The following is a 13,576-nucleotide window of genomic DNA, read 5'->3' as shown; positions in this document are numbered from 1 at the left end:
GCAGTTGTACAGGACATTGGTTAGGCCACTGTTGGAATATTGCGTGCAATTCTGGTCTCCTTCCTATCGGAAAAATGTTGTGAAACTTGAAAGGGTTCAGAAAAGATTTACAAGGATGTTGCCAAGGTTGGAGGATTTGAGCTACAGGGAGAGGCTGAACAGGCTGGGACTGTTTTCCCTGGAGCGTCAGAGGCTGAGGGGTGACCTTTATAGAGGTTTACAGAATTATGTGAGGCATGGATAGGGTAAATAGGCAGACTTTTCCCTGGGGTCGGGGAGTCCAGAACTAGAGGGCATAGGTTTAGTGTGAGAGAGGAAAGATATAAAAGAGACCTCAGGGGCAATGTTTACATATAGAGGGTGGTAAGTGTAAGGAATGAGCTGCCAGAGGAAGTGGTGGAGGCTGGTACAATTGCAACATTTAAGAGGCATTTGGATGGATATATGAATAGGAATAATTTGGAGGAATATCGGCTGGGTGCTGGCAGGTGGGACTAGATTGGGTTGGGATATCTGATCGGCATGGACAGGTTGGACCCGAAGGGTCTGTTTCCATGCTGTACATCTCTATGACTCTATGAAATGTACTGAGATACACTGAAAAGTATTTTTCTGAGTGCTCACCAGACAAACCATACCTTATATAAGTACATCAGGGTAATAGAGCCGAATGCAAAGGTGCAGAGATCAACTTTAATATATGAGAGATCCATTTATAAATCTGATAACAGTGAGGAAAAAACTGTTTTTAAATCTGTTAGTGTAGAGAGTGTGGTGCTGAAAAAGCACAGCAGGTCAGGCAGCATCCGAGACGCAGGATACGCAGAATTGACGTTTCAGGCGTAATTCCTGATGAAGGGCTTGTGTCCGACATGTCGATTCTGCTGCTCCTTGAATGCTGCCTGTCCTGCTGTGCTTTTCCAGAACCACACTCTCCACTCTGATCTCCAGCATCTGCAGTTCTCACTTTCTCCTCTATAAATCTGTTAGTACATGTTTTCAAACCTTTGCATCTTCTGCCCAATGGAAGATGGTGGAACAGGGTGATTTAGCAGTTTGGATCAGAAGTTGGCTAGCTGAAAGAAGACAGAGGATGGTGGATGATGGGAAATGTTCATCGTGGAGTTCAGTTACCTGTGCTGTGCTGTACTGCAAGGATCTGTTTTGGGTCCACTGCTGTTTGTCATGTTTATAAATGACCTGGATGAGGGCATAGAAGGATGGGTTAGTAAATTTGTGAATGACACTAAGGTCAGTGGAGTTGTGGATAGTACTCAAGGATGTTGCAGGTTACAGAGGGACATACATAAGCTGCAGAACTGGGCTGAAAGGTGGCAAATGGAGTTTAATCCTGTTGCTCCTTCCAAAGTGAATCATCTCACACTTTACTGCATTAAAGAGCACTCGGCTAATGGTAAGGTTCTTGGTGGTGTAGATGAGCAGAGATATCTCGGTGTCCATGTACATAGATCCCTGAAAGTTGCCACCCAGGTTGTTATGATTGTTGAGAAGGTGAAAGTGAGAACTGCAGATGCTGGAGATCAGAGTCAAGATTAGAGTGGTGCTGGGAAAGCACAGCAGGTCAGGCAGTATCCGAGGAGCAGGAAAATCAACAAAAATCAACGAAGGGCTTTTGCTTGAAACGTCGATTTTCTTGCTCCTAAGATTGTTAAGAAGGCATATGGTGTGTTAGCTTATATTGGTAGAGGGATTGAGTTTCAGAACTATGAGGTCATGCTGCAGCTGTACAAAACTCTGATGCGGCCACACTTGGAGCATTGCGTACAGTCCTGGGGGTCACCGCGTTATAGGAAGGATAATGAATGTGGAGGCTTTGGAAAGCGTTCAGAGGAGATTTACTCTGATTTTGCTTGGTATGGAGGGAAGTCTTCTAAGGAAAGGCTGAGAGACTTCAGGCTGTTTTTGTTAGAAGAAGATTGAGAGATGACTTAATTGAGGAAAACCAGAGGGTTGGATAGGGTGGTCAGTATGACCATTTTTCTTCGGTTGGTGATGGCTAGCATGAGGTAACATGGCTTTAAATTGAGGGGTGATAGATATAGGACAGATGTCAGAGGTAGTTTCTTTACTCAGAGCAGTAGGGACGTGGAATGCAATGCCTGCAACAGTTGTAGATTTGCCAACTTTAAGGGAATTTAAATGGTCATTGGATAAACATATGGATAAAAATGGATTAGAGTGGTGCTGGAAAAGCACAGCAGTTCAGGCAGCATCCGAGGAGCAGGAAAATCAACGTTTCGGGCAAAAGCCCTTCATCAGGAATACAGCTATATGGATGAAAATGGAATAGTGTAGGATAGGTAGGCTTTAGATTGGTCCCACAGGTTGGCTCAACATCGAGGGGTGAAGGGCCTGTACTGCAGTGTAATATTCTATGTTCTAGAGTATAACTGGGGTAGGAGGAGTCTTTGATTATGTTGGCTGCTTTCCCAAGGAGAAATATTGCTGTTTCTGTGCCCCATAACTCTGTGACTCTGTTATAGTATATATAGAATGATGGAAGTTGTCATCAGTAGTGATATTGAGCAGCACCTACTCAGTGACAGCCAGTTTGGGTTCTGTCAGGGCCACTCAGCTCCTGACTGCATTATAGCTTCGGTTCAAACATGGAGGTGAGGTGAGAGTGTTTGCCCTTGACATCAAGGCCATATTTGATCGAGTGTGGCAGCAAGGAGTTCATGTTAACATGCAACAAGATCTTGGCAATATCCAGGTTTGGGGTGACAAGTAACGTTTGTGCTGCACAAATGCCAGGCTATGACCATTTCCAATAAGGAATAATCTAACCCCTGCCCCTTGACATTCAGAGGTGTTGCCATCAACGGATCCACCACTACCTACATTCTTAGGATTACCTTTGAAAGTCAACTCGTCACAAAAGTACAGTGACTACAAGAGCAGGTCAGAGACTAAGAATACTGCACCAGGTAACTCACCTCCTGACTCCCCAAAGCCTGTCCTTCATCTACAAGGCACAAGTCAGGAGTGTGATGGAATACTCCTGCATTTGCCTGGGTGGGTGTAACGCCAACAACACTGAAAAAGCTTGACACCATCCAGGATGCAGCAGCAAGCTTGATTGGCACTGCATCCCTCCACTACCAATGCTCAGTAGCAGCAGTGTACGAGCTACAAGATGCGCTGCAGAAATTCACCAAAGATCCTCAGCACCTTCCAAACTCTCAGCCACTTCCATCCAGAGGGACACGGGCAGCAGATACATGGGAACACCACCACCTGCAAGTTCCCTTTCAAGCCACTTACCATCCTGACTTGGAACTATATCGCCGTTTTTCACTGTCACTAGGCCAAAATCCTGGAATTCCCTCCCTAAGGGCATTGTGGATCTAAGTACAGCACATGGACTGCAGCGATTCAAGAAGACAGCTCAACCCCACCTTCTCAAGGGGCAACTAGGGATGGGCAGTAAAAATGCTGTCTTGTCAGCAAAGTGTCTTATGACTAAATAACTAAAGTATATGGTTTTTTTGTTCCTTGATGAAATCTGCTGTGGGTTTATCTTAGATATTGGGCACAGTCGAGCATTGACCATCCTAGTGATTTAAGTTGGTCATATTTCTTCCCATCAGGGATGTGCCACATGGCTAGATGTTACATCCTATATCATGAGCTGTTATTTTACGCAGTAACCTTGGATATAGCACGTTATCAAAAGCCTTGTGGTATCCAGGTAGACCAAATCAATTTACCTTTTATTGATAAAAACTAAAAGAACAACGGATGCTTTAAAACTGAAATTGCTGGAAAAGCTCAGCAGGTCTGGCAGCACCTGTGGAGAGAAAGCAGAGTTAACGTTTTGGGTTGAGAATAGTTCTGAGGAAGGTCACTCGGTTCGAAACATTAACTCTGATTGCTCCCCACAGAGGCTGCCAGACCTGCTGAGCTTTTCCAGCAATTTCTATTTTTGTTCCCTTTTATTGATGTTGCTTGTTAATTCCTCAAAGAGCTTTAATAAGTGCAGTTGAACATTACTTTCTTTTCACAAAACCATTTCGTTAAAATTTTCTGAGCGATCTGCAATAACCTCCTTACCAATAGATTCTAACCTTTCACAAATGTTTGACCAACGGGTTTGTGATTTTCTGATTTATTTCTTCATCCTCGTTTGATTAAAAGGTGTTACATTTGCTATTTTCTAAACCGATAGGAGCTTTCCAGAATCTTGGGAATTTTTGGAAAATTAAAGCAATGCAGCTACTCTCTGCAGCCACTTCTTTTCAGACCTTGGGATGAGACCAATCAGGTTTCTGGGATTTGTCACCTTTTAGTTCTAAAAGTATTTCTCAGTGTTCATTTCCTGGTGATTATACAGTTGTCCTGTTGTGCTACTGTTAAAACCATAAGGAAAATATACAGGAGGAGGCTGTTAGGCTCCTTAAGCCTGCTTCACCAATCATGGCTGTTCCAGCATTCCTCATGTTCACTTCACTGTGATTTTACCATAAATCCCACAAGTGGAACCATCCTCCCAGTATTTGCCCTAACAACTGCCTTAAGAATCCTGTACGTTTCAATAAGATTATTTTTCATTCTTCTAAACTCCAGTGAATGGAGTCACAATCTTTTTGACCTTTGCTCCTAAGACAATTACTCCATACCCAGGATCATCCTCATGAACCTTCTCAGAACTGCCTCCAAAGAAAATACATTGTTTCCTAAATAAGTTGAAGTTCTCTGTCCCTTTCACTACTTAATTTACAAGTATTTTGTGAACATTATTTATGTCTTCTATAGTGATAAATTATATGATTGACTCAAATCAAGCACATGGACCATGATCTTTATTTTCATGGGCAGTATCCACTGAAGGCCAAAGGGCCTGTTTCTATACTGTATCGTTCCTTGTTCTTGTTCTTGACCACATCATTATGCTATGGCTCAAAGAGAAGACCCACCACATCATTAAGGGATGAGCAATGAATGCAGTCTTATGGCATTGGCCACATTCCAAGAAGGAACTTGAATCAAAAGTCTACGAGAAAGTGGAGAACATCAATTTATGCCAGAAGTGATTTTTGCAATAGGATGGACTCATATAGATCCCAACTAGTTCTCTTCTAACATGCAGTTTATAAGTTTGTCCTGTCTTCATATAAACCTATTACCCTACTTGCACATCTCTACCACATTTTCCAGTTATTGCATTGAGCCTTTCCCTATCCCATCCCAATCAATCTTTCACTGCCACAACTGGACCTGTTATTCTTTCCTTCATTTTCGGAGCAAATTTCCTGTTAAGAGGCAAGATAAAATTTGTTTGTTTTTTTTGGGTTGGTCTATTAAAGTGAATAAGATGAAAAATGCATATGTCATTTGTGTACATTTAATGAGACAAATATTTTAAATCACAAGTACAAGAAAACAGATTATTGAACTTTGTTCAGCATAGAACATTATTCATTAACTAAACAGTCCACTATTTATATTTTACTCTAGGTTGGCCCCTCCGGGTCAGGGAAAAGCACCATCATCCGATTGCTCTTCCGATTTTATGATGTCAAGGGAGGCTGCATTAAAATTGATGGCCAAGACATCGCCAAGGTAAATGCAGATACTTTATTCCAAAGAAAAGACAAGAGCTTTTATTATTTTCTAACATTGAGACTGAAACAATCTCTATCCCAAATGGCCCTCATGTCTGACCAGCTCCTCCACGGAACAAACTGTGTGTTGATCTTAAGTAAAACTATCACAGGAGGGAACTGCTACAACATAGCATGAGAACAGGATAGAGAGAAAATGAGTAAGAATGGCAAAAAAGTGAGGAGTGAGAAAAAAGATTGAAATTGTTGAAAAGATCACCGAGAGAAAAGAAAGATTAGATTGAGGGAACAAATGGAAGTTGTGGAGAAAAGATAACAATCTTGAAATTTAGAGGGAGAGAAAGGTGGAGAGGAGTGTAGAGATAAAAAGAATAAGAGAGAACAAACAGACAAGGCTTGAGTGAAGAGAACCTGCAGTTTCTACATCTTGTTCTGTCGATTGGAGATCCTATTTTGCTAATACACCAATCCAATCCCTTTTTGTCAGCTATACCCCTCCTTAGTTGCCTATTTTTCGCATGTTGAATATCTTTTAGTATTAGTTCCCAATCTTGGTAAATCTGCAACCATCATGTGATAACGGCAATTGAATCATTCTCTTTCATATCTGTTTTTGTCATCAATTCACCAATCGAGTTGCAAATCCTGCATGCATTCAGAGTGCTTTTAATTCTGCCTTTTTAACATATCTGTAGTTTGACCCTGCTTGATCTTAAGAACTCGTTTCTGCTGCTTTCTATTTTCATTTACAGCTGTTCTACTTCAGAGAGCCAGCGTTTTGTTAAAAAATTCTATCTGAATTCCTTCTAAGGTCTTATTCCCCTGACAATCGAGTTTAAACTCTCCCTAACAGCACTAGCAAATCCCACTGCAAGAATATTAGGTCCTGCTAAGGTATAATGTGTACTCCAAGTACAGGTCTCAATACCCCAGAAATCTAATGTCCTCCTTTTTGACCCATTTTTCCAACCATGTCTGTTTATCTCTCTCATTCTTTTTATCTCTACACACCTCTCCACCTTTCTCTGCCTCTATATTTCAAGATTGCTATCTTTTCTTCCTAACTTCCTGAAGTCTAATGTCCTCCTTCCTGATCCATTTTTTCCAACCATGTGTTCAGTAGCTCACCTTTCTAGTTTTATACTCAGTGGTATTGGAAGTAATCCTGAGATCACAGTCTTAGATCTCCTGCTTTTCATGATCCTTTAACTGTCAATTTGTCTGAGTATTGTCCGTCCATCCTTCTTTAGCCCCAGCTATGCAGCTGAACTGCTTGTGGTTACTCAAACTTGGCTGTTCAGAGTTCTGCAAGTACATTCAGAGCAAAAAAAGAAGCTAGGGAGAAAATAGTGCCCCATAACAATCAATGAGACTGACAATGTGTGGAGCCACAGGAGATGGGTGAAATACCAAACAAATTACTGTGGAGAAAGATGCAGAAGCTAGGGAAGTCCATGAACTAAATAGTGGTTATCTTGGAAAGAGTACACATCACCAAAAAGGATGTTCTGGAGGTCTTAAAATGCCTAAAGGTGGGTAAATTCCCAGGACCTGATCAAGTGTATCCCAGGATATTGTGGGAAGCCAGGGGAGACATTGTGAGGCTTAGCAGGGATATTATATCATTGATAGACATGGGTGAGGTGACAGAAGACTGGAGGGTGGCTAATGCCGTGCCTTTATTTAAAGAAAAAGGCTGCAAGAAGAATCCAGGGAACTATAGATCCTTAAGCCTTTCATCAGTGGTGGGTAAGTTTTGGAGGGAATTCTCAGAGACAGGATTTACATGTATTTGGAGTGGCAAGGACTGATTAAGGATAGCCAACATGCCTTTGTGTGTGGGAAATCGTGTGTCACAAACTTGATTGAATTTTTTGAGATATGATCAAGAGGATAAATGAGAGCAAAGCGATAGACATTGTCTGCATGGACTTCAGCAAGGCGTTTGACAAGGTGCTGCATGATAGACTGGTTAGTAAGGTTGGATCTCATGGGATGCAAGGAGAGCGAGCTAATTGGCTTGACTGTAGAAGGTTGTTTTTCAGACTGGAGGCCTGTGACCAGTAGAGTTCTGCCAGATCAATGTTGGGTCCACTGCTGTTTGTCATTTATATGAACAATTTGGTTGACACCAAAATTGGTGGTATATTGGACAGTGAAGACGGTCATTTAAGAGTACAATGGGATCTTGGTCAGCTACGCCAATAGCCAAAGGATGGCAGATGGAGTATAATTTAGATAAATGCAAGGTGTTGCATTTTAGTAATGATGAGGAGGTGCTGGTGTTGGACTGGGGTGGACAGAGTTAAAAATCACAAGACACCAGGTTATAGTCCGACAGGTTTATCTGAAAGTACCAGCTTTCAGAGCGCTGCTTCTATATAACCACCTGATGAAGTAGCAGCACTCGGAAAGTTAGTGCTTCCAAATAAACCTTTTGGACTATAATCTGGTGTTGTGTGATTTTTAGCATTTTAGTAAGACAAACCAGGGCAGAACTTGCACAGTTAATGGTAGGTTCTTGGGGAGTATAGACGAATAGAGAGACCTGGGAGTTCAGGTACATAGTTCCTGAAAGTGTTGTCGCAGGTAGATAGGGCAGTGAAGAAGGTGTTTGGCATGCTTACCTTTAATTGGTAAGAGCATTGAGTACAGAAGTTGTGATGTCATGTTGCAGCTGTACGGGACATTGGTGAGGCCACTGTTGGAATACTGTGTGCAATTCTGGTTGCCCGGCTATAGTAAGGATGTTATTAAAACTGGAAAGGATGCAGAAAAGATTTACGAGGATGTAACTGAAAATGGAAGGCTTGCATTATAAGGAAAGTCTCCATAGGCTAGGACTGTTTTCACTGGAGTGTAGGTGATTGAGGGGTGACCTTATAGAGGTTTATAAAATCTTGACAGGCTTCGATAAGATGAATAGTCTAGGGTCAGGGAGTTCAAACCTTGCAGGCTGAGGTTTAAGGTGAAAGGGAAACAAAATTAAAAGGGATCTAAGGGGTAACTATTTCATAGAGAGGCTGGGTGCGTATGTGGAATGAACTGCCAGATGAAGTGGTAGAAGTGGGTATAATTACAATATTTAAAAGACATTTGGACAGGTACATGAATAGGAAGGGTTTAGAGGGATATGGGCTAAATGCAGACAAATGGGACTAGTTTATGGCATGGACAAGTTGAACGGAAGGTTTTTTCCCATGATATATGGCACTTGCTATGTTCTTATGATCAGCCATTACCCCATGCCAGCAATACTATCTGTCTGATCTTCCTTGACTATCTAGCAATCGCTCATTCCATTTTTGCCTGCCTGCTCTTGATCTGCAGTGTTATCTCTGTGGTTCTTGGGTGTTTCACAGACTGTAATTGTGGACACTTCCCACACTTATGGTTATCCAGGCCAGATGAAGCACCCATGACTCCAACATAGCATAGAAAGGGCATTCCTTGCAGCTTCTTCCATGCCTTAAGCTTACTTGCAGATAATTTACTTTAAGCTGAAGACTGGAATATAGGGAATAGATTACCTTGCAGTTAGTTGCAATGAATCTAGCCTTTTGCAAACAACCCTTACATTGGATACTTAGATTTTGATGTGATATCACTTCTTTGCCAAGGCTGTTCTGCTATGACGTGCATTTCTTTAACGTGAAATTGCTGTAATGCAATTGACAAATTGGAGACACTGTTTCTAAAGCATGAACTTTTAAGATGTGTATTGGCTGTAACGCGATTAAAGCGCCAACACATTAAGTGCTGTTTCTAAAGTGCGATTTTTCTATAATGTGGGGTTGCACAAAAATGCAACCATCATGTTATAGAAGAACTACCTGTATTCTGGAGCTGTAGTGGCAACAGTAACTCAGTGGTCTTTCTCCAGCTTAATTTAGGTTCCGGGCCTGTGCTCTGTTTATATCCTGACTTTTTCCCTGGTGTGTTTCCTTGTACAGCTCTCTCTCCTCTGTTCCAAGTAAGGACAGGCCCCGAGCCTTATACTCTGCTTACATAATTTCTGTGTCTCTGCATTTCCTTGCAGGTTTGTGCGGTGTCCCAGCTTCGGATCTCAATAAAGAGATTCTGTCTTGCATGCCTCGATCGAACCTGCCTTCACTCCACTTTCAGGCAGCACATTCCAAATCCTAATGCATCACTGTGTAAAAACATTTTTCCTCATGTCATCATTGATTGTTTTGGCAGTTATGTTAAATCTGTACCCTCTAGTACTCAAACCCTCCAGAAATGGGAACAGTTTTAGAACATAGAACAGTACAGCACAGAACAGGCCCTTCAGCCCACGATGTTGTGCCGACCACTGATCCTCATGTATGCACCCTCAAATTTTTGTGACCATATGCATGTCCAGTAGTCTCTTAAATGCCCCCAATGACCTTGCTTCCACAACTGCTGCTGGCAACGCATTCCATGCTCTCACAACTCTGTGTAAAGAACCCGCCTCTGACATCCCCTCTATACTTTCCTCCAACCAGCTTAAAACTACGACCCCTCGTGTTAGTCGTTTCTGCCCTGGGACGTAGTCTCTGGCTATCGACTCTATCTATGCCTCTCATTACCTTGTATACCTCAATTAGGTCCCCTCTCCTCCTCCTTTTCTCCAATGAAAAAAGTCCGAGCTCAGTCAACTTCTCTTCATAAGATAAGCCCTCCAGTCCAGGCAGCATCCTGGTAAACCTCCTCTGAACCCTCTCCAAAGCATCCACATCTTTCCTATAATAGGGTGACCAGAACTGGACGCAGTATTCCACGTGCGGTCTAACCAAACTTTTATAGAGCTGCAACAAGATCTCACGACTCTTAAACTCAATCCCCCGAAAGCCAAAACACCATATGCTTTCTTAACAACCCTGTCCACTTGGGTGGCCATTTTAAGGGATAGTTTTACTCTATCTACACCGCTCTCATCCATTTTAATGCCTTTAACAAAACTCTTCTCAACCTTTGCCAATTTAGCTATAAGCCGAAGTTCCTCATTCATGAAACTATTCTCATGAATCTTTTTGACATTCTGTTAAATGCCTTTCATCTTTCCTATTGTGTGACATTCAGGCCTAGATGCTGGAGATCCAGGAGATCTGGATTTGTTTGCCCTGCCTTTCTTCTTTGTGATTATACCTTGTTTGTGTCTGAACTATCTTTTCTCTAAAGGCAGCCATTGTTCAGATACTGTTTTCAATACCAATCTGTCATTTCATTCGATCTTGGCAAGATGTATTCTCTCCCCGTTGAAGGTGGCTTTCTCCTAGTTAATTATTCTAACTCTGGATTGTTCCTTGCCCTATTCCATGCCCCTGAATATTTTCTCACTAACATTTGATCCACTTGGCCTACATCCAAGAACCAAGCCGAGGAGTGCTTTTTTTATTGGGCTGAAAGAATATTACTGTGGAAAGTTTCCTTCACACTGCCACTTACAACTATTCTGGAAAAATTTGTCTTAAATAGTACTCTATACCATCTTACCACCTCCCATGTTGACATTTATTGCAATTCTCCTTCTAATTCTATACCCCTTAATTTGCTGCACTAATCTCTTGTATGGTACCATGTGCAAACATCAGTAAAGTCCATATACACTATCTTTCCCCATCTGCCATCCTCAAAGATTTCTCTCTGGCTGAATAATAATATCTAGTAAATACAGGCATCTCTTTTGAAATCTAACTATTTGATCTTTTAACTAGACAGGTGGTAATTTCATTTTTAATTAAGTACTCTGTAATTTGATCTACCACAGATGTTAAACTGGGATTCCTGTAATTAGCTGGATTGACTCTGTCTCCCTTTGTAATAATGGGTGCTATGTTGGCCACTCTCCAGTCCATCAATGTCCAATGAAACACAAACTCAAGTGGAAGTACAGGAGCCTTGGCAGCTTCTTCTCAGCCACTCCAGAATCCTAGAATCTTATCCCATCTGTCCCTTTCTTCCTAAACCTTTTTTAAAAAGTACCATTTATCTTTCATGATATTGCTAATCTTGCATCCATTCACCACCACTTCCACAGTTTGCATCTTTTTGTTAAGATTAATGCAACTTTAATATTTACGTCATCTTTGACCAACTAGAAAATCAATTCTCTACAAATATGCAGGTTCAGTTGGCATTTAGGAAGGCAAATGCAGTGTTAGCATTCATTTCAAAAGGACTAGAATACAAGAGCAGAGATTTATTGCTGAGGCTGTATAAGGCTCTAATCAGACTGCATTTGGAATATTGTACGCAGTTTTGGGCCCCATATCTAAGGAAGGATATGGTAGTGTTGGAGGGAGTCCAGAGGAGGTTTACAAAAATGATCCCAGGGATGGAAAGGCCTGTCATACAAGGAGTGGTTGAGGATTCTGGATCTGTACTCAATCGAGTTGAGAAGGATGAGGGGAGGGGGATCTTATTGAACCTTACAGAATACGGACAGGCCTAGACAGAGTGGATCATGGAGAAGATGTGTCCATTAGTAGGACAGACTAGGACCTGAGGGCACAGCCTCAGAGTGAAGGGGTGACCTTTTTAGAATTGAGTTGAGGGGAGGTTTCTTCAGTCAGAAGGTAGTTAATCAGTGAAACTCATTCATGCGGAGGGCTATGGAGGCCAAGTCATTGAATGTATTTAAAACCGAGATAGGTTCTTGATTAGTAAGAGGTTCTTTCTGGGGAAGGTGGGATCTCTATAAACAGGATGGTCTACACCTGAACCTGAGGGGCACCAGTATCCTTGGCGGGAGGTTTGCTAGTGCTCTTGGGGGGGGTTTAAACTAACTCTGCAGGGGCATGGGAACCTAGACTGTAGCTTTAGGGTGCAGGACCTGGAGTGTAGGGAGGTTAGGAACATGGCATCAATCTCAAAGGAGGGTGCCTGTAAACAGGAAAGTGGCTTGAAGTGTGTATACTTCAATGCAAGAAGTATACGAAATAAGGTAGGTGAACTTGCAGCGTGAGTTGGTACCTGGGATTTCGATGTTGTGGCTATTACAGAGACATGGGTAGAACAGGGACAGGATTGGCTGTTGCAGGTGCCAGGGTTTAAATGTTTTGGTAGGGTCAGAGGTGGGGGTAAAAGAGGGGGACGTGTGGCATTACTTGTCAAAGATAGTATTACAGCTGTGGAAAGGACGATGAATGAAGACTCGCCATCTGAGATAGTTTGGGCTGAGGTTAGGAATAGGAAAGGTGAGCTCACCCAGTTAGGAGTTTTTTACAGGCCTCCTAATAGTCCACGAAACGCAGAAGAAAGGATTGCGAGGATGATTCAAGAGAAGAGTGAAAGTAATAGAGTGGTTGTTATGGGGGACTTTAACTTACCTGATATTGATTGGGAAAGCTATAGCTCAAGTTCGTTAGATGGGTCAGTGTTTGTTCAATGTGTCCAGGAGAGTTTCCTGACACAATATGTAGACAGGCCAACAAGAGGTGAGGCCATACTGGATTTGGTTCTGGGTAACGAACCAGGCCAGGTGTTAGAATTAGAGGTAGGTGAGCACTTTGGGGACAGTGACCACAATTCAGTGACTTTTACTCTAGTGATGGAGAGGGATAAGTGTGCACTACAGGGCAAGAGTTATAGATGGGGGCAGGAAAATTATGATGCTGTGAGGCATGACTTAGGATGTGTGGCCTGGAAAAGTAAGCTTCAAGGCAAGGGCATAATTGATATGTGGAGCTTGTTCAAGGAGCAACTATTGAGTGTCCTTGAGAAGTATGTACCTGTCAGGCAGGGAGGAAAGGGTCATGTGAGGGAGCCGTGGTTTAATAAGGAATTGGAATCCCTTGTTAAATAGAAGAGGGCGGCCTATCTCAAGATGAGACGTGAAGGTTCAATTGGCGCGATTGAGAGTTATAGGGTAGCCAGGAAGGACCTGAAGAGAGAGCTAAAAGCAGCAAGGAGGGGACACGAAAGGTCCTTAGTAGATAGGATTAGGGAAAACCCTAAGGCTTTCTATAGGTATGTCAGGAACAAAAGAATGACTAGGGTAGGAA

The 13,576-nt window shown here is 42.3% G+C and overlaps 1 protein-coding gene across 4 annotated transcripts in view; it reads left to right on the top strand.

Moving 5' to 3' along the window:
• LOC122551842 (ATP-binding cassette sub-family B member 6-like) overlaps positions 1-13,576 on the top strand; it is a 262,691-nt gene that overhangs the window by 146,108 nt on the left and 103,007 nt on the right. For all 4 annotated transcript variants that reach the window (XM_043694361.1, XM_043694362.1, XM_043694364.1 and 1 more), the window contains exon 15: positions 5,479-5,583. In XM_043694361.1, coding sequence (XP_043550296.1) covers positions 5,479-5,583 — 105 coding nt within the window. The remainder of the gene's footprint in view (positions 1-5,478; positions 5,584-13,576) is intronic.

The sequence above is a fragment of the Chiloscyllium plagiosum genome, chromosome 7, assembly GCF_004010195.1.
Source record: "Chiloscyllium plagiosum isolate BGI_BamShark_2017 chromosome 7, ASM401019v2, whole genome shotgun sequence".
NCBI classification, from domain to species: Eukaryota; Metazoa; Chordata; class Chondrichthyes; order Orectolobiformes; family Hemiscylliidae; genus Chiloscyllium; species Chiloscyllium plagiosum.
The sequence above is the reverse complement of the archived record's forward strand: the minus strand, read 5'-3'. Positions and strand labels throughout refer to the sequence as shown.